We start from the raw sequence: 22,757 nt of genomic DNA, 5'->3' as shown, positions 1-22,757 counted from the left end.
AACGTTGTATGGAAGTTGTTGTTGATAAATTAAATTTCCGATGGTAGATTTTCAGCAACTTGCAGCAAACGTGGCTGAGTAATAAATTTTTGACAACTCAACATCTTATTGGTTACAACTACTGGCGGGTAGTTTTTTTTCGATTCAGATGATGTACACATTATTAAACCGATATCGATAGAGTTCCTAGCGAAATACAGCTGCGGAACTGCTAAGAGACGAATGTTACCATTAGTCCTGAGCTGGGCTTCAACCGCCCAAAAGATGCAATTTTGTACAGTTGATCATACAGTTGTTTATCTAGGCTCGCGACTATTTGATGCTGGAAAAGCTTATGTAGCACTTAGTCGGGTAAGATCTTTAGACGGTATCCAGATTGAAGAACTTGATTGCTTCAAGTTAACAGGAAAAACCACATGCAAAAGTGGACCTTAGATGGAATGACTAGTTACGAAATAGTTCGTAAGACAATTCAATACTACCGCATATCCGCGATTAATTAATTGATAAATCAAACTAAATAATTAAAGATAAATAATAGCTTAAAAAACTATTAAAACCACGCTTTTAACGCTAATCGAACTAAAAAGTAGAAAATAATTTTTTATTAAATACAAAGAGTTTATATTATAATAGTAGCAGATCAATATTAAGAGAATAACTCAATTCAATTCATTATGATGGATTGTTTGATCTGCTACTACTATAATATAAAAGTGGCCTATTATTCTCCGGATTTTAATGCTGTGGATTTCTGTATATGGGGATGTATGATGGGGAAATTAATAAATGTAAAAAACTTAAAACCGGACCAGTTTAAGCGCCGTTTTCACAGAATTTGGAACGAAATTCGAGAAGAGGTTATGCGTGCTATAGTTTCCAAGCCCGTGTAAAGCATTTGAAAGCAATGAAAGGCTAATGATTTGAATTAAATAAGCAAGTCTATAGTTTACCTAATAAATAAAACAAGTTTTCATCCCAACTTTAATATACATTTGTTATTTTTTGCGGAAAATTAGGTACCACCCTGTATATTACATCGACGAAGATTTTGGTGCCAAACTAATGGGCTATGCGAAAAAGCCTTCGTGATTATTCAAACCCATTGAATGTTTCTAACACCAAGTAAGCCAAAGTTTTAATGAGAATTAAATGGCTTTTCATTCATTCATAAGTTACTTTTGTTTAAAGAATTAAAAATTTGGTTTTTTACTAAATGGTGAAGGAACATTATCCCAAATTCTCCTTGCAGCCGGTAGAATGAATTTTAAATGATTTTAACTTTTAGCTGAAGCAACCTACGATATTTATGGTTGCCTGTTCCCAGACAGTGGGGTCCAGGTAGGTATTTAAGTATTTTCCAGCTAAGGACTGTCAATTCGGCACAATTCCTCGAAATTACTTCAGGAATGTTTTCTGCCACTACAACAAATATGGTTGTAAAAAACCTATTAAATATCATTAACACGATATTGGGCGTAGAGGGCCTTAATTCTGCAATGGACAGTGCAGAACGCGACAAGTAGCCGGAACTTGTTTCTTGGGATATTGATTACATTTTTAAACCTTCTGAGGTCGTAACCTCCCATTAGCAACATGGCAAGGTGCATTCCTTGGAGCTGTTGCCAATATCTCTCCCTGCCAGCTCTTTCCTCACTACGGAGTAGCTCCTTATTTGTGCGGACCAACCCCGACGAAAGGTTCTGGTCCTACCATTCTTGTGGAGACTGCAGAGCGGGCCTGCTCGTCAGTTAGTTCATTACCGGCTATACTCTTATTGACTCGACTCCGTCCATATACGGCTATTTTGGTTCTTTACATTTTCGTTTAGATCAAAATGGACCTCATCAGGTAATTTACAAGTTATTGTCTTCTTCGAATAATTTTTTGGCGAAATTACAGGCGAATTGGCAAATCTAGAGGGTCTTACCGGCTTGTTATTTGAACTTTGTACGGAAACAGGTTTAAATCATCATGAATTATCCGTTGTAATGACCGCCTGCTAACTCCAGGTTTTGCCGATATGTTGCGAGTGGAAACTCTTGGATTTGCCTGAATTGACGATCCAATAGCCGCGATTGTTTCTTGAACGCGAACATACTGATTTCAACGGTACGGTGTTCCAACGATACTTCCAGATTCGGCAAACATGATTACCCACCTCATAATGGTCCATCTACTTGGGGGAGGGCCGCCAAAATCCTGTCTGAATTTCCTTTAGACAGAAATGACGGACTGCAAAGCAAGGTACCGCTGCACTATCCAAACCCTTTTGTCGGTATCCCAAACATTAATTTTTAAAAAATATAAATAATAAGCTGCCTAATAAAAAAAAAATTCGTCGATTACGAGTACTCGTACAGAACAAAAGTTTTCACAGTTTGTTTTTGTAGCACGATTCGTGAGCCACCCTGTAGATTTGAGATTTCGGCATACAAAAATAAACTTTTGTTAATCTCCTCACCGATGATATTTTTAACTCGAAATCTCCCTGTGCGGCTCTGATTTAGCGCCATTACTTTTTCAGTCAGGTTTCCGACATCACATTATCACAGCTGAATTAGACACTACTAGCTGTCACATTCAAAAAAAAATTAAACAAACAAACCAAACAAAAAGTAAAAAAAGAAAGGCATTGCAAGTAAATAAGTGAAGATGGCAGAAAATGTTATCAAAACAACTTAATGTGAAAAAAAATGCCACAGCTGCGATCGGCTCTCATAAGATAGGTCGTATCAGCTGATTCGGTTCACGGTTTTACGTCGGCCACTAACTGAAGCATTAGAGTACAGAAGGTTACGACAACAGCATACGTCATCGAACCAAGCATTATAGAATACAAGATTACGATAACCGCCATCTTGTGACGTAATTCTTTTGAGTTTGGAAGACGAAGTATAGAACAACATGTAAATTGTAAACAAAAACTTAAACACTTTTGTTAATTCGTGAAATAGACTTAATTTATTAGTTTATAATAAAATAAATAAATAAAATGTTGGGGGAAAATATTTTGGTAATTTTTTAATAAATAATTGATGACAACATAATTTAAATTGATTAAAAGGGATTAAAACAAAAGATTATGGATATCTACAACAAAAGACAAATTACCGTTTTTTTATCATGGTGGAAGAGCTGCAATAGCAATGACATATTCACAAGATGAATTCTGAAGACTTTCGTTGAACTGTTTGGAAACTGTTGATAAAAAAATGTTTAATTTTTTCGCCAAAGGAACGGCTTATCAATATACTCCCTTAATTGACTTTGGCGAACTCATTCTTAGGAACTCACAGATGCAGTAATATGAAAATTAAACAGTTTGCTGTTACCTAAAATTTGTTAGACAATAATGAGAACGTCATTGTATTAAACTCCAATTGTGTCGTCAAATATTGTTCAAATATCTCGAAACATGGGGTGCGTTCGAGATGGCAATCATGTTCTGCGTGAATTTTTGGCAACAGTTGCAACAGCATCACGTTCTGCTGTCATTTTTTGCATGCAATGTACGCAAGTAATCGGCAACACTAAATTTCTTTATTCTGCACATCTGCAGAGTATCAGCAAATATGCAACATAGTAGCTGTACTGCCGCAATTATTACGTAGCTCGAACGCACCCATGCTTATCATTGATATGCTGAGGTAGTACAAAACGTACATACTCGTATATACAAACATATATACAGTTATATGCAACACACATAAATTTATATGCAATACGCATGCACTCAACAATTGAAAATACAAACATATTTTCTTAGGTTAAGATGTATTCATATGATAACTTGTTGACCTAAGATATATATTTATGCACTATAAATATGTGCACTTAAACACACAAAGAAGAAACCCATGTCCCATATCGCATAAAATAGATAACATACGAACACATACATACGCACATGGATGTACAATTAAAAACAACCCCAAGTCGTGTAACGAAACATTCAAACATACACATGTACACATACTTTAAATAAGAATTAAAATAGTATATAAGGGCAAACAAAATTAAAATAAAATTAGAATGAAAATATTCTCAACTCAAGATTTTCTGTCCCCCACCAGCGGTAAGACATTTAGAAACTTAAATTGAGTTTAACCATTGGTCCTTCGAGCCGGATAAGGAGCTCGGCCAAAATAAGTCCTAATATACATGCAGGCAAACCAATCAAAAAAAGACCTGTATTTAAAAACAGGCAAAAACCAAAGTCCTGTAATTTACACGGGCATAAAAAGCCCTGTTAAAAATACAGGCTAATTTAAACAAAAAACAACAACAATAAGACGGGTGTATAATCCCCCAGTTTTAATTGACCATCTTAAATTGAGTTTAACCATTGGTCCTTCGAGCATTAATAAAGAGCAAAGCCAAGGTTATAAGCCTTGCTATTCACAAAAATACACGCAAATTAAAAAAAAAACAATAAGACGGGCTTCCCGCAGCTTTAATTGATCATCTTTATTGAGTTTAACCATTGGTCCTTTGAACATACAGGCAACAAAAACAAAGACCTGTATTTATAAAACAGGCAAAACCAAAAGTCCTCTAATTTACAAAGGCATAAAAAAGACCACTTAAAAATACAGGCAAATTAAAAAAAAAAAAAAAATCGGTGTATATTACCGCAGTTTTATTTGATCACATAAGCCGTTTTAGAACTAAACGCAGTGTTGTCACTATGATGAAAACAAATCAAGAAGTTCAAGTTCAATCCCATGGCTTAGATAAAAAAAACGTATCAAATTCGTCAGCTGATAGTAAGCAGGTCACAAAACTAATAAGATTAAAGAGAAAACAAACAATGGACGGAGAAGTTGAAGCTTTTTATTTAATTTTACAAGTTTCTGCAATGCAGAAAGGTAAGTATGGTTTAATAGCAATGAACATGACAATATTATAATTTTTTTCTTATAGAAACGCTAACAAACGAGGCTTTGCACACTTGAGGAACACGAAGGATCAATTTTTATTAGAGGAATCCCTGTTTAGGAGATATTTTCGCTTTCCGAAATCATTGTGTTTGGAGCTTATACAGGATTTTAAACCTCCCGATAATCGTTCGAGGAGGTCAGCTTTTCCTTTTGAGATTCGGTTGAGTGTTCATGCATTTAAATGAAGATTTTTTACTAAATATTGGTATACTATTTCTAGTTCGTTTCAGTGCTAAATTTATTTTGACATACCAATACATACTGCATTAGAAATAGTCATTTATCTGCTATGAGCCAGTCAGGCATGTCCAGAAATATAAGACAAACATATGTATGCATATGCAAACTTGTGATGGAACATAGAAATGTGGAAATAAGTTTCCTAAATGCAACAGAGCATTACAATATCATTAAAAGGGGGAAAAGTATATACATAGGAAATAATAGGTGAAGTGAATTAAAACATGTGTATAAAAACATAACTATATTTCTAGTTTCTATAATAAATCCGGAATTAAAGGAGTGAGTGGTGTTATTGACTGCACTCATATTACAATAATTGCACCGTTTTCGTCGGCTAATGTTATACAACACGTATCCATGAACAGAAAGGGCTACTATAGTATTAACGTTGAGGCGGTAGGTTAAAATATAAGTTTAAAATAGTGAAGTAATATTTTTATAAATTTTAGATTTTTGATGACAAACTTATTTTTCGTAATTTGAATGCGCGTTTTCCTGGCTCATGCCATGACTCCGGAATTTAGAGAACAACTCCAGCCAGAATAAAAGAATTAAGAGGGTATGTTTCTGGATCGTTTTAATATTGTAGGTTTTTGATGACTCAGGATATCCACTGAAGCTATGACATCTAATTCCTACACCAAACCCATATCTACCAAATGAAGTTCTTTATAACAAAATCCATATTAAGGCCAGGAACACTATTGAAAGAGCATTTGGATTTGGATTGTTAGATTTTATTTACTTATAAAAACGGACTTATTTATATACCTATCGTGTTTCAAAGACAACATTTTATTTTTATTGGTAATTATGCTTTTTGACTTCGTTGAAGAAAATTTAATATTTTAGGAGGGTCTTTCCAAAGGAGGATATTTTTATTTTTTGTTAACTAAGTATGCAGTATTGTTCTTAGTGCTAATATATTATACATAACTTCGTCACTCGGAATATGATCTAAACGAGATAGTTTCCAGTGTAGTGCGAGTGTTTGTTTCAAAACGGGATACTTTTATCCATAAAAATATAGCTTTGTTCATTTCATTTCATATGCACACATTAATGACCTATGGTGCGTTGAAAACGCGATTTTTAATTTTACCCACTGTTTTATTTCTTATAACTAACAACAGGGTAAGCTCCCAGCTTAGCATACATGGTTAGAGCTTTCACTCTAAAGAGAGAAAGCAATATCCGTAAATGATGCAAACCATAATTACCATCAAATATCCTTTCTTACCGAATATCTGTAAAATTCGTCAAATTTTCCCAGCTATACGGTAATGTTTTAAGAACCAAGAATGATCAAATACAATATTACGCTAATTCTTATGAGATGAGAAGAAGTAACATAGAACAGCATGTAAATTGTAAACAAAAACATAAACACTTGTTAATTCGTGAAAAAGACTTAAGTTATTAGTTTATAGTGAAAAGGCTTTAGGGAAATGAATAGAATAATGTTGAGTCACAATCGCTTTTAACCAATTTTGACAATTATTTCCTTGTCTACAAATGGCGTCTTGAATCCAGCTTCTTTAAGATTTTGAAGGCGTCAGCGATATATCAATTTAAATATTTTATTCAATGTGAAATTTGTTGTGCAAAAAACAAGCAAAAATATGATGATGATATAGATTTGAATAATTTTTGCAGTTCACAAATTAATGGCGACAGCGATAACTGCAAGCCTGCTACCGTGAAGTCGTGATGCAAAATCACATCATCAGAAGACCTTATCGTTGTCCCTTATTTATCTTTACTTCGTAGAACGAAATGCAACATAATTTCGCGAGGATCGTATGTTTTGAATTAAGGGTCAAAAGGTAATATGTATTTTTTTTTTTTAATTTTCTTATTATATTTTGGTTGTGATGAAGAAACTTTCCTTCTTTTTTACAATATTATGTATATAGTAGAGATATACGAAAAAAGGGATATTTACAACACCACAACACTAAAAGGGATATTTACAACAGAGTACGAAATTAAAGGTGATATTTACAAAAAAGTACACAACGAATTGAGATGTTATTAAAGTTTTGTGTCAAAAGGGAATATTATGTTTTTTTTAGAAATCTAAATGACAAGATCCTATTTTTGTCAAAATGTGTAGTTAGGACAATGTAATGATATAGTTCCTAAACAGAAATACTACTTTTCAGTAGGTTTGTAAATATTTTTCTTATAACGTTTTCTCATTTTGTGAAAAATAAGTTATGATGTAAAGGGTTTTCCAATGGAGATGATGTGATATCTAAGTGTCGTTTCGGCCATTTTTATTATATCATGATCTGTAGGTTTTTTCATTGTATTCAGTAATATTTGCAATTTCATTATGGAAAGATTTACGCAAGAACAACGTTTACAAATTATTCAGTTTTATTATCAAAGTAATCGTTCTCCAATTGCAACTGTTCGTGCGCTTTTGCCGTTTTATGATCGTTATAAGTGTCCACCTGTGCTCGCTATTCGTCGAGTTGTTGAAAATTTCGAGCATACATTTGCTTTACATAAGTGAATGAAAATATTGCTGCTGCTCAGGAAAGTGTTGCTCAGGAATTAGGACTGTTCCTAACCTCACTCTGGCAGAATTAGAAAAAGGATTTGGGCTTGCATCTGAAGCCATTGGACTACCGTAGACATCGTGTATTTGCTGATTTTGCCTGCTGCTTGCTGGTCTTACTTCTTTCCAAATGAAGCTGGTGACACCGTTACTGTCAATGGAGAGCGGTATAGATAGATGATAACTAACTTTGTATGGCTGCAATTGGAAGAAGTTGATCTTGACAACATCTGGTGCAACAAGACGGGGCTACGTGCCACACAGCACATGCAACAACCGAATTATTACGAGAAAAGTTTGAAGATTCGATAATTTTTAGTAATTGTGACATTGAATGGACTCCAAGAAGTTGTTATTTAACACCATTAAACTACTTCTTGCGGGAAATTTGAAGTCATTGGTCTTCAGCAACAAAGCAAACTCATTTCAAGCCTTAGAAGTCTATACTGAACGTGCTATTCATGACATACGATTCGATTTAGTGGAAAAAGTACTCGCAAATTAGGTTCATCGAATTCGTTCCTGCAAAAGAAGTCGTGGAGGCCATTTGAATAATGTTATATTCAGAACTTAATTGTTTGCATTGTACTTCACATTTATTAGAAAACATTTCAATTTCTTTAACAATTTGAGTGTTTTTTTCTGTCAGTTTTATCTACATCTCTAAACAACGAAATGTAACCGCTGATTAGATCCGATCAATTCGAAAATTCTTTGTGACTGTCACCTACTGAATTACAAAATCTTCTTAAGTCACAAAAATGTTCTCTAATTTAAAATCTAAAATTTAAACTGTATCAAACTGAATTTCTCTATTAGTTTTTTAAATGTTGTGTGATGACATCGTATTTACCTTTACTGTAGGAGAGTCAACAACATACAACACTAAACTACTGTGTTCAGCGAAAGTTAAAAACAACTAAAATGTTACAGTTATACTCACGCGTGATGCAAGCCTTTAGTACCATTATTTTTTGTAACTGCGATAAGCACGCGGAAATTTTTTATTTGTTAGGTGATAATGGAGTTGTCAAGTAACAAATGTGATCATGCGGCCAGAAAATATGCAAAAATGTTTAAATATATTAAAGAACGAGCAGATTGCGTTATTGCTTTTAAACATATTGAATTGTTTTTAAATTATAATATTTAGTTACTTTAATAAAGCTACAATTAATTGAAAACAAAAATGTAATCAATAAAATCGTTGTATTTTTTGGTTTTCGGCGTCATTTAAGAATGGATCACTGTGGGGTGTTATAGTATTTCTCGTCATTGTATACATTTGTGCTTATGCGAACTGGCTGAGCATGCGAGAGAAGACTGCATTCGTGGGAACAATTGTAGCAGAAAACATGTAATTGATGAGAGAGAAGATCATACCATGAAAAGAAAAGTGTAAAAAGAAAATCGTATAGAATTTGAAAAAGATTCCAAAACGAGCATGTGTAAACATATATGGTCATATAAAATCAAAAAAGCCCCAAGCTACATTTTAATTTTACATCATAAGCAAAAAACCTAGCAGGTTTTATTAGAAATGCAGGGTGGCGCACGAATCGTGCTACAAAGACAACCGTAATAACTTTTTTTCTGTGTGAGTAATCGACTTAATTTTTTTTTTATTTGTGAGGTTATTATTTACTTTTTTTTTAAATTAATACTTGCGAAAAGAGGGTTTGGAAAGTGCAGCGGTACCGTGCTTTGAAATCTGTCATTTCTGTCCAAAGGGGATTCAGACGGCAGTTTTGCGGACCCACGCGAGTAGATGGACCATTATGAGTTTGTAAACATGTTTGGCGAATCTGAAAGTATCGCAAGAAGACCGTACCATCGAGATCCGAATGTTCGTGTTCAAGAACAATCGCAGCTGTTGCACCATCAATTCAGACAAATCCAAGAGTTGCGACTCGCCACTTGGAGTTAGCAGACGGTCATTTCAACGGATAATTCATGATGACTTAAATCTGTTTCCGTACGAAGTTAAAATAACAAGCCGGTTAAGATTTTCGTATTCGCCTGGAATTTTTCCAAAAAGTTATTGAAGTGGCCGAAGAAGACAAAAACTTGTAAATTGCCTGATTATGTCTGATGAGGCCCATTTTGATCTAAACGGAAATGTTAAGAAACAAAGTTGCCGTATATGGAATGAATCAAATCCAGAAATAATCCACGAGACAGAACTTTACCAAGAACGAGTCTCTGTGTGGTGTGCAGTTTCATCAAGGTGTATTGTCGGGCCATACTTTGAAGAAAACGGTGTAACAGTAACTGCCAATAGGCACCGTTATTTTAAAATTATTTTTTACCCAGAACTGCGCCGAAGACGTATTTCTTTCAATAGCGTTTGGTTGCAGCAAAATGGAGCAACTGTACACATAACCAAAATGGTTATTGCCGAGCTCCAAAGAAATTTTAAAAACAAATTAAAATCAATAAACTCTACTTTCCGCTGGTTCCCAAGGTTACCTGACCTGACTGCCCTTAACTTTTTTATGGGGTTATGTCAAGCAAGAGGTGTACAAAACAAAACTCAGAAATCTGACTGAATTTGAGGGGTAACCCACTTCAATCTTTTAGACCGCAATGAATATTTTTCTAATTAGGCGTCGCATATGCATGGCTGAGTGTGGAGGTTAAATAATTAATTATATAAAATTAAATAAAACTCGCTATACAATAAAAAAGGCTAGGTAAGTAATGCATTAATTAAAAAAAGTTATAACGGTATATTTTTGTAGCACGATTCGTGCGCCTCCCTGTATAACAAAAGAAAAACTGATAACGAAGAACACATTGTTTATTATTTCTCTAAAGGCGTAAGTTACTGTCTTGGTCGGCAAATTTGTTACGCTTGCACTTAGGGCTTAGTAAATTGTGTTTATAGCAACGTTATTATTGGTTGTTGGATTATAAAATTTTAACGGAATGTGTATTACATAATCAATTAAAAAATCGATTTTGAATTTTTTGTAACTTAGGGTTTTTTAGATTTCATGGGACGATATATTTATAAACATTTATTTATTTATTTATTCCAGGATACAAAGTACATATTACATACAAAGTATGCACCTATAGAGGTGTTACAAAACACCTGTACATAGGCCTGGTAATATTAGTTTATTATAATTAAGTACTAATCTATTAATAACAAATGTCATTTATAATTGAAAAACAAGACAAAACATAGTATTTTTAAATATTAGTGTCTACAATCCACTCAGTTATTTTCTTTTTGCTTGCTTTATTTTTAGTATTTAACAACTTTAGACTCAGCGGTAACATATTGTAGTATTTAATTGCTATATATTTCGAGTCTTTGTAAGATATATTTTTATTAATCTTTGGTAACTGTAACGGTTTAGCTCTAGCCTTACCTTTATATTCATTAAATACCTCTCTACAATCGGAATAATGATAACATAGTGACTCAGAAATAAATTTCTTTTTAATACCCAGTACGGGTGTTCTCTCGTTTTTATCCCATAAATGATTAATTAATTTATCTTGTGATTTTATTAACAATTTTGTAACATTCTTATAACTACCTCCCCAGGCAATAATTCCATAGTTTACTATACTATCGAATAATGCGTAATAAATTGTTTTTAGTGCTTTCTTGTTCATTATATTTTTAAACTTTGAGAATATAAATAGAAAATGTCTAGTTTTTTTTATGACTTCTTTGATATGAATATCCCATCTCATGTGACTATCAAAATATACACCTAAATATTTACTGTTATCAGTTCTTTTAATGGTCTTATCATAAATTTTTAACTCAAAACTTTTTAACAAAAAACATGTGAATGTACTTTGTTTTTACAGTTCACTAGATGATATTTGTTACTTTTAAAGTTTTTATATGTAATAGTTGATGACATACAAACGTATATGTACTATGGCGTTGAAAGGACTAAAAAAAATATATTGCGAAAGTTCTGGTAGTATAATCCATTTCGAATATGTTCTTGCGGTAGAGAGAGAGTGAAAAGGTAATCAAGGGTGTTTTAGAATCTGATAGTTGCCGGAATAAGAATTGAAACCGATAATGTCATAGGTGTCAAGAATTCAGATATTATTGGTTTGATGTTCGAAACAGAAATTGTATCGGTTTTGTTATGGGGTTAGGGGTAGTCAGAATTTTCAAAAAATTAATTTGTTTTTTTTTTTTTGAATTTTCGTTAAGTGTAATATCTTGAATATATTTTCTGAAAATTTCAAGTTGATCCGAGAATTACTTTTTGAGTTATTCGGCAAATAACAAATGCGCTCGGGCACTTCAAAGCGCTCGGGGGCAGGTAGCTAGCGGCAGTTGCAAGAAACTTTAAATGCGTTTTTTTCAAAACTATGTTTTTCGAACAAAAAATTTTTTTTTTTAAATTTTCGTGACTTCAAGTCAAAACATTGTATAATAATGCCATATTACTACTTTTGTAAAATAACATGATTAAATAGCAAAAAAAAAATACTGAAAATTCTAATTTTTTCGTGCCTTTGACTACCCCTAACCCCTTATCAGAAACAAAGCAAAAAAGAAAAAGTTGTTGACAGATTTGAAATGTAATACTATGTTCGCACCGACACAAAATTCGTGTTTTCATAGACAAAAGAGGTTTTCACGCGAAAACTTGTGTTTCCATCCATACAAAATCTGTCAAACGAAAACACAGTTTTCGCTGAAAACCCCTTGAAAACTTACATTCCACTCATTATAATCGGTGCCTGCTCTAGTTTAATCGATATTATTGAAGACATATTTTGCCAGCCCTAAATGCCAGTTGACAATTTGTTTACATTCCATAATTGGCCTAAACGTACCCTACAAGAAACTGCTGATGGGTTCACCAATACACTCACATTTGATATGTCAGTACTGTTAATTTACATTTGCATTTTTAAATTCAGAACTATCCACTGATTGGAGAAAGACGTACGCAGAGCTATTGAGAGGAGGAGATGGCATCAAGTGAAAATTTATTTTTATATTTTCATATTATTATATTATTTTTATTATATTTTTTGTTGCATTCCTTTTTATATTTAAGTATATTATTATAACTAATTTTGATTAAAAGTTTGAAATTTATTAAAGAAATAAAAATTATATTATCTACTGCGCAAAGAATTTTTTACTGATTGCGTTTCAGCCATAACTGACAATTTTCAGCTATGACGGACTTATGGTCAGCAATGACTCAGAAAAAACAAAACAAACAAACAAAAAGAAAACGAGGATCTTAAGAAAATGATAAAAACTTTGTTCTGCGCGCTGACAAAATTTTTTCAGCTATTACTGTTATATTACACATCAGATGACCGTCACTGTTCTTGTAGGGTACATAACATATGTAAACAAATAGATGTGTGATTTGTCAATGAAAACTCATCGAAAACACACAATGTCGGTCAGAACGGCTTTGGTTCCACAATCCACAAATTGTGTTTTCAAGAGGATTTAAATTCGGTGCGAACATAGTATAAGTTAAGAAATTAAATTATTTGATTGTTACGAATTATCGTATTTCCATTTCTACAAGGGAAAACATTATCATTATTGAGTTTAATTAATTATGGAATGGAAAAAATGCAGATATTTTAAGAGGATTTACAAAGGGTAATTTCACACCATAGCAAATGCATCTTTATTCGAGAAATAAAGTAATAAAATAGAAGATAAAATTGCGGAATTCATTGTAAACTTTAATAGAATTGCTTCCCAATTTATTCATTTGCAAGGTTTGTCACATTAGCACACAGCTGATTTGAATATTGGTTTTGCGTTTGTTCGAAAAGTCGAAAATCCAATCAGATTCTGTGACACCACTGAAAATCAGAATTGGTTTGGAATTCCGACATCTAAGCAAAGCTGTCTTGGATTCCACAACACCCCTGAATATATAAATTAAATGATTGCCTTGTATTATTTAAATTATGTCAGGCTGAGCCGTAGCAATAAAACAATTGAAAAAAACTGAACTTATTGATAACTTAATTCTAGTTACCCATGCTAAAATAGAGTCTCTTAATAATAATATATCATAGCGGCCACGCAAATATGCTGTGTTTTCCGGCTATGCAATGACATCCGTTCATTTGTTTATTGCGGGTGTCATATTTCTGGTCAGCAATTTCGAGACTTTTTACTTTAACTAATTATTCAATAACATTCAATACAATGTTTATTGAATGATTGCTGCTGGTGTCATATTTCATGTGAACAATCTCGAGAACGTTGTCTTTAGTTAACTTTTATGTTATACATAACTGATCACGTTAAAGAAATTAGTTGAAATCCGGGTGAAAGCTTTTAACTTGAGTACAAATTTTGATATCTTGATAAAACTTGGCACCCATATTTCTTAGCACGATAAGAATATTGATATTTTATTTGGGTGTAATCGGGCCATTGCCACGCCCACAAAACGCCATTAATCGGAAACCAATAAATGCCATAACTAAGCTCCACAATATGATACAAAGTTGTTGATTTGTATAGCGATTCGCCTTAGGGAGGCACATGTGCTGCTTGAAAACTTTTGAAAAAGTAGTCGTGGCCCTGCTCTCTAATTGGTGTAATGTACAAATCTCCTAAAGCCATAATAACCAAATTCACTCAGGGAAAATATTTTTAGTACCGCTACCGACAGTGTAGTGGGTGAATTCGGATTATAACTCCGCCCACTCCCCACATATGGTTTCGTTAAAAACTGCTTAAAGTGCAATAATTCTATAAATAAGTGCCCCAGACACATAAAATTGTATATCCGAGATGATACAAGAAGGCTTAAGAGGAGCCGATGTCGAAATTGCACTGCTCACATTTAGGTGAAAACCACTAGCTCGGGACCTGCTCTACCGATTTCCACTTAAATCGGTCGGTAACATTTATCGTATATTCGTATGTTATATAAGTCTTTCACTTTCCAATATACAAATCTCGTTTGCGAATTCAAGTGAAGTGGTAGTGTTTTTGGTGTGGGCCTGGGGTTTTTCTTAAATCTCCTAGTTTTTCCACACCAACTAAAGTGATTTCTGGCCTATGACTTTCGGAAACCGAAACAATTCAAATAGCACTAAATCTAAAGAAAGGATCCAATTTGCATTTTTAAATTAAATTTCATTTGCACCTACTTGTATATTTGTTTCTCCTTTTCATATTCTCTTTGGATTTGGCATTACAAACTACCGAAAATATTAGCAAGGTTTTAGATCCAGCGACTGGACATACTTACTGTCAGGTGTTTCCAACTATTTTTTTATTGATGTATGGCCTCTGAGAACAGTAGTGGGTGCACACCAGAGACCTGCAATTATTATTTTTTAAGTCATTTGTTGAGTAACATGAGAGAGAGTATTAGTGGATATAAGTTGAAAAACATAATCCACTAAAACACATTTGCGCATAGCAGACATAGCGAGAGTATGAGTAATGAGAAAGTTTCCCTTGATATGCACCGGTGTAGTGCTCAATTCTCTCATGAGTCAATAATTGTATCCCGAGAACGACACGGCATTCATAAAAATCAATTTGTTAGTTTACACTCGAGAGTCATAAATTGCCGGTACATATAATGCTAAAGACAGACATATGGTTTCTGTACGATATACAATGTGTACTACAGTAAAAGCTCAGGAAACCATGTACCAGCATAATGACACATATGGTATTCTATGAGTTTAACACAAAAAATTAAAAGCAACTAAAAGAAAATAAATATAAAGCAGGAAAATGAAGCCAAGTTGCTTATAACAACAGAGAATCTTAAAATATTTTATTACCTGGGGAGGGAAAGGAAATATTTTATTCAATATCTACGGGCATTAAAAAGCATCAAGCAAACTAAAAGATCGCTCTCTAAGCTCATAAGCACCAGGAAAGTTGAAGAAAGAATATCGCTCACAATAGGGTAGTGTGAGATAATTTCGCAGCCACAGCTGAAGTATCTGTTAGTAATATTAGACTCAAAGCAAAAATTTGAAAACACCCGAATACACTGCAGTTTAAGCGAGTAAAAGCTTAAAAACATTAGTAAGATTGATGGCAAATAAAGGCTGTGCCAGCCGGCGATTTTACTCGCAAAAGGAATGAGATGCAGCTCCAATATTGATCCAGGCGCTTAACATTAAAGTATATAGTAGACAAATACACGCAGTCCATATGCTGTTGGCAATAAGAGTTTTCAGTGCTTTCCGAACAATATCCAGCGAGGCTGCTGAAGTAAAAGCCAGTATGCCGCCCATTGAAATCCAGGGTGCCGAATTCGCGCGAGTATACAAGTTTTCACAGCCATGAAGCTAAATAAGAAGAGGGAACTAAAAGCATGACAATGTGGCAGCAACGGTGGCAAACCTCACCCAAAGAACGGTGGACCCACAGACTGACACCAAACATCCATTCGCGGATAGACAGGCGAAATGGGGACCTGGATTTTCAATTGACCCAAATATTAAGTGGACATGGGTGCTTTAGAAGCTACCTGTATAGATTCCATCATGATACAAGTCCGAATTGTTCGACGTGTACAGAGCGCATATAAGGCTCTGAACATGTATTATTTTATTGCCCCCGCTATTTAATTACAAGGAAAAAACTAAAAATTACACTCTGTGATAGTTTAACGGTGAAAAATTTGACGACACTCACGTGTCAGTCCACTGAGAACTGGAAAGCTGTCAGCGAAGCTGCAGCCTCAATCATGGCAAAACTGAGACATACGCAGATAAGGCGTCTGTCCGTACCATAGAGGAGACTTAAAATGTCTTGTCACTCCCACAAAGTAATACTTAATTAAGAGAGATATGAGATGGTAGTAGGTTAGATTTAGCGAATTAAAGCGCACTCCGGCTTTCGATGCTTCCCCCTAATATAAAAAAAAAAGCCTTATGCCAAATAAGTCGTTCAGTGTGTCAGTTATTTATTTATAAAAATGCTTGAAAATATGTATGCGAGTATACCTGAGCATTATAAAAGGTATATGCAATAAGCCCATTCCAAAAATCTCAATGTGAAGAGGGGGGATTAATGACATTTAAAATCGATATAAACAAGTTTTTTTTTTAATTATAAAAGTATATTAATGGTTTAGCAATATATATAAATGGAGTTGATCTCAACATAACGAATACCGATCCTCTAGTTGACGTTTTCCTATCATATCACATTCCTCGTTATATAAAATTTACTTTCTTCGGTTGAGTATATATCAATTACACCAACTAGATTTTAATATCAATCAATACATAATAAGAATATATTTATATAATACATACATCTTTTTTAAGTTAATCACATGTTTTATTCGCGTAAATATTGCATAAATACATACAAATATGCAATTGTTTATCTTTAAACAAATCTGTACCTAGTTCCAAATTACATGTTAACCAATTTTTCATATAATATACAAATTTAGTACGACTGCGAGACCACATTCCTTAATATGTTTGTTAAGAAAAGTATGCAAAAGTTGTTGTTCATCTAGGTTTCCATTTTTACGAAACAAATTTAAATAGTTCCACCGTTATTAATATATTCCATTTCAATCTGGTCAATAGGTTTACGCGCATAACGTTTTGGCAATTCCCAGTCTTCGATAGCTGCACTAATGCGTGTAACACCCTCCTATGAAAAAATTAAATTAAAGTTTAATAAAACACATAAAAAAGAGTGAAATTAAGGAAAATATTTAGGAAAACTTTATAGTAAAAAGCTACGAAAGAGCTAAGTTCAGGTGCGGCCGAAAATTATATTCGATGTAATAGTGTATAGATTGCAATCATAATTGGAATTTCGGATTAGCCAATGCCACAATTCATAGACTCACTTACTACACACTTATGTGTATGTCCGAAATATTTATATTAAAATGAACCTATCTTAACAATTATCATTATATTTCTCATATTAGCATTGTTGGAAAATGCATACCGCTATTCCTAATTTTAACTACCGAATAAAGCTAATCGAAATATTCGGCGATATAAAATCAACAAAAGGGGGAAAATATAATATAACTCTATATTTTATGAGAGAAAATTCAACTGATTGCATTTATTTTCGTATTCAACTAAAGCATGCTTCATAATATCCCGAAATAAAATTTTATTAATTCACACATTCGGCCTTTATACTTGACATAAAATCCATAATAATTAGAAAATATAGGAGCTGGGGTAATTTATGGAACGATTTCACAAATTTTCCGCAATAAGCTATAGTATATCTTAAATTATATGTTCGCATAATTTTGGCAAAATATCTTACACATTAAATGTTATATTTTATACGATATAAAAGCAACCGAAAGTTTAAAAATCAAGAAAAAAAATTCCTCTGAATTTCATATAGATATTTCACATATTTAAAGAAAATCTGTCTGCTCTCTCTATTTTCCCAAGCAAGTTAACGAACATTTAGTAGTCCCATATACTATTTATAAGAGATGGGTGTGGTTATTATCCGTTGCATCCATTCTCACACTGTATGATGAAACGCCATTTTTTTTTTCTATTGTATTATTTTTCAATTGGATCGCAATACATTTTTGAAATATGTATATTAGTTTTCTGAATCTGTTAAGATGGAAATAATAATACACGCAATATTAAATATCAGAGAGAAGCCGTGAGAGCAAAGCGTTTATTGTGACATCCCTATGATTTTTTCGCATATTTGTGAAATATGAACTGACAAGCCAAACAAAAATTTATGCAAATCAGCCATAATCATTTTTAATATTTATTCACTTTTTCAAAAAAAAGTATCATATTTTCTATAGTTTTCATTGTTAATTATTTGCTTAATTATGTGTCATAAACTTCATAAACTGATATTAGAAGGTTTGAGGTTTCCTACTATTTCCCTACTATTTCAAATTTGCACTATCAGAATCCGTTCTCTACTTGGACAAAAATGGTTTAATACAAAACAAAGACACATACTTAGAAGAGCTAACAATAAAGTAGTTACGATTAGTACAAACGATTCGACACATACATCTCGTTTAGAGACAAAACTGAAACCACTTTGACGAAGTAGAACTGCTGGTGGCTATTAAATGATAATGAAAACGAATTAACTCCCTGACGCAACTGGGCTGATTTCTTGTTCTTCTATTAATCATTTTATATTATAAAAATTTCTATGCATCGTTATATTTTAATTTTTCCTTGCAAACAAATACAAATATATACTGTATATCTACTAAGTTATATTTAAGGATATAAATAATATCATTAGTAAATAAAATGTTAATAATTATTGATATCGAAGTACTCGAGAGTTCGTCTAGAGACACTGTACGTATATATTATCGTTGTACTATTGTTTATTGTAGTGATTAAGTTTATTCATTTTAATCAAATAAACATAACAAAAAAAAAAAACTTTGATGAATAAAACTTCATCAACTGATATTAAAGGGTGATCCATTTCGAGGTTTCCTACTTTTTTTAAAGAAAAAACACAGAAAATTAAAATTTAATAGAGAATGTTTATTATCGTTCGAAAGAACATTCTTTGTAATTTATTTTTTGAAGTTTATCTTTTTCAAATGTTGGTAGAGGCTTGGTCTCAGATGGTCCATTCGTTGAGTACAATTTTCGATGACTCGTTTGAGCATTTCGACTGTCCGCATAGACTTTAGACTTTACATATTCCCACAGGAAAAAGTCGAACGGTGTGATATCACACGATCTTGGTGGCCAATCCGACGTGTTCCCTCAATAAATCCACTGATTAATGCGATGTGTGGAAAGTGGCGCCGTCATGTTGAAACTAAATATCGCTGAGATCACGATCTTCAATTTCAGGCAGGAAATAGTCGGTTATCAAGGCGCGATAACGGTCGCCATTGACGGGTACGCTTTCACAGACATTGTTTTTGAAGAAATATGGACCCAAAAATCCATCGGCCCACAAATCACACCAAACCGTTGTTTTTCTTGATGAAATGGCAGCCCTTGAATCTCTTCAGGTTGCTCTTCGTCCCTAATGCGGCAATTTTGCTTATTTACATACCCATTGAACCAGAAGTGGGCCTCATCGCTTAAAAAAATTTGGCTCGAAAATGTCGAATCTTCTTGGAACTTTTCAATAGCCTATAGAGCGAAGCGATGTCGCTTGGGAACGTCGAGCGGCTTCAGTTCTTGCACAACTGTATTTTGTACGCTTTCAATTCAAGATTTCGATGTAAAATGCTCCGAGTCGTTTCATACGTCAGTCCGAGTTGTTACAAACGACGCCGAACTCTACTTCGTCTTCGTGTACACTCTCAGCTACGGCCACTATATTTCTTTCACTGCCTGCTGGACATGGTCTATTCGGTCGAATATTATCCAATAAGGAATAATAATGTAATATTATATAGTTTACATTTCTTTGTAATGAGTGGATATTTATAAATAGTTACTACTGAATTTTGGTACATACAGATATGTATATCTGCATGTTCTAATATATTTATTATAGGTGTGTCAATTTCTTCATTAATTATTATTTCTTTAACATCGTTTAAATTTTAAGTGCCGGAATAAAAGTTTCCATTAATTTGCAAAATTAACTGTATTTGTTATGGTAACAAGTTCTTGATATACCACATTTAATATTATTTTTCATTTATAGATTTAGGATCTAGTCTTAAGTATCTTTTCAAATTGTGAGTTAGTTTTTCTTTGATGGTATTATTTTCAATTAATTGGTTTAATCCTGATTTTATTATTAGATTATCATGATCTGGTGTTCCTGTTATAAACTTTAAAATTGAACCTAAGAAATTTAATGCTCTTTTTACTTTATGTGAAAGAGGTATCAGTTGAGATTTTAAAGTTTCTAACGTATTTATTAATTATGCGTCTTCTTGATTTTCATTTATATTATAAATGTTTCTTATTATTTTTTCGTACGGTGTTAGTATTGTAGTTAGGTGGGCTACATGATAGAGATATGCTGTATTTTCAAATAAGAAAGCTGGTTTCGTTTCTGTTAATACGTATTTCATGTTATTTAAATTTGTTATTTTGTCACATGTACAAATGTTGTTTGTATCCTAATACTATCTTTCTGTATAATTTTTCCTTTATCTGTTAAGATTGTGTCCCCACGATCTTCTTTTACTTTAGGTTTATTAAATTATTGTGCTAAATTATTTCTTCTATCTGCTTTCACATAAACTGTTTCACCTGTTTTATAAGTAATTGTTTGCCTCTTTTTGTTGTGGTATCGAAAAGGTTTATCTTGTTTTTCATTTAAAATATCTCTTATTTCAAGATATTTTTCTCTATTATAAAATACTTCTTCGGGTTTGTATTCTGTAGATGAGTGAATGGTTTGAATATGCTTGTATTGGTTTACAGCGTTGAATATTTCTTCACCCAGCTCGGTTTTATTTTCAGCAGCTAGAGGTTGACACAGTTTTATTAGTGCTTGAGCGTTTACAAACGAATAAAAAAAATAAAAAAATATTATACAACAATATAGAACCGACAACAGCTGGTACGATGTTACCGGGATTGGTTTGGGTTGGTTTAATCCGACCAAAGACTATTATTTCGGCGAGCTAACACAGTTTGGATCGGTAAGTATATCGTCTTTGGAGCAACAAATTGAAGCAGGGTTCCTCCGTATTCTCCTGATCCATGCTAAAATTGAGTTTAACCCGGGCCAGGAGGAATTTTTTTGCTGCGTTTACGAAAAAAGCTCCATCCAAATTCCATATGGGTTAGATTCAATACATGCAATGGATGGAGCCATCTTAAGAACTGTTCAGGTGTTACGATACATAGGGAGTGCACTACATGCTGTCAACGCACAGCTTCGACCTTAGCCTGCACGGCTGTTCAAATTGCACCTATTTCGCGCACTGTGCCGCCACTCTAATCGAATAGCCAACAACAGTCCTCCACCTCCACACATAAAACGTATACGATTTATCTGCAATAACGGACTCCAGAGCAAGATCGAGGAGATACACGATTTTTTTGAGAAGGGAAGGCGTATCTATAGCTTCAATCCAAGAGACCAAGCTGCTCTACTCTTCTAAGTCCTGCTTGTTTTAAAGAGTAACGTAACAGTCGCGAGCTAGATAATGGTGGCGAGTTTGCTCTCATTCCGCACAACATTGTGCAATATTGTCTAATCAATGGCGACATCGACCCCGGGGATACTACATTAGAATATCAGGGCATAGCTATCCGGTCAGGTGTTGTCGAGATCCAAAGATATAATATATGCATCCGTCCAGTTACATGTTCGCCAACAGGATACTACCCGATTGGTATTAGACGACTACAATGCACGCTACAATCTTTAGCATTTTTACTTGTTAAATGAACGTGAGAGGATGGGGCTGGTGACATCCGACAATTAGACATTTTGCACAATGAATGACGACCACCAGCATTATGAGCACTTGTAATGCCTCGCCTGATATTACCATCGCTAGTGGTGGCCTCATAAATTATATAACCTGTCGATTTATCGCATCAGAACAACTGTCAATAATTATCTCGATCGAAACAGGTGGTTCCGAAGGGTGGCGTCCACTCCCTGCTATTGTTTAATTCGAAACACCCTCTTTCATCAGATGGATCCCACATATTTCGAACACTGGAATCGTTGACATGCGTGAACGTCTATTTCCTCGAACTTTTCCGCTTTTTCTCTTCAAGAAGCCTAACTCTTTCTACCACAAAATCCAGAGCGACTATATTCACTGGACAAAAGAGTATAGATCCGATGACATTAATATTAAAATAGGGATTAAATAACCGCTAAAACCGCAACTACAACAACAAAAACTTAAACATTTTATATTATACATTATGCACAACTATTTATTTGTGTTTGTTTGCAAAATTTGTAGGTGCGGTAATCCTTATTATGTATGGGTAAATTTAAGAATATCATCCCTCGGATTCGGAGTTAAAATGAGTATGCATTGATAGTAGATGTTATTTATATTAAGAATATATAGTACATACAAGTATAGCCGCAGGAGACT

The 22,757-nt window shown here is 33.6% G+C and overlaps 1 protein-coding gene across 1 annotated transcript in view; it reads right to left on the bottom strand.

Annotated features, from left to right (window-relative positions):
• Window positions 1–17,031: 17,031 nt before the first annotated feature.
• The window catches only part of LOC106623136 (uncharacterized), a 34,195-nt gene continuing 28,469 nt past the window's right edge, over window positions 17,032–22,757 (bottom strand). The window contains exon 3 of the mRNA XM_070108885.1: window positions 17,032–17,360. Coding sequence (XP_069964986.1) covers window positions 17,264–17,360 — 97 coding nt within the window. The 3' untranslated portion in view covers window positions 17,032–17,263. The remainder of the gene's footprint in view (window positions 17,361–22,757) is intronic.

Source organism: Bactrocera oleae, chromosome 4, assembly GCF_042242935.1.
Source record: "Bactrocera oleae isolate idBacOlea1 chromosome 4, idBacOlea1, whole genome shotgun sequence".
In the NCBI taxonomy this organism is placed as follows: Eukaryota; Metazoa; Arthropoda; class Insecta; order Diptera; family Tephritidae; genus Bactrocera; species Bactrocera oleae.
The sequence above is the reverse complement of the archived record's forward strand: the minus strand, read 5'-3'. Positions and strand labels throughout refer to the sequence as shown.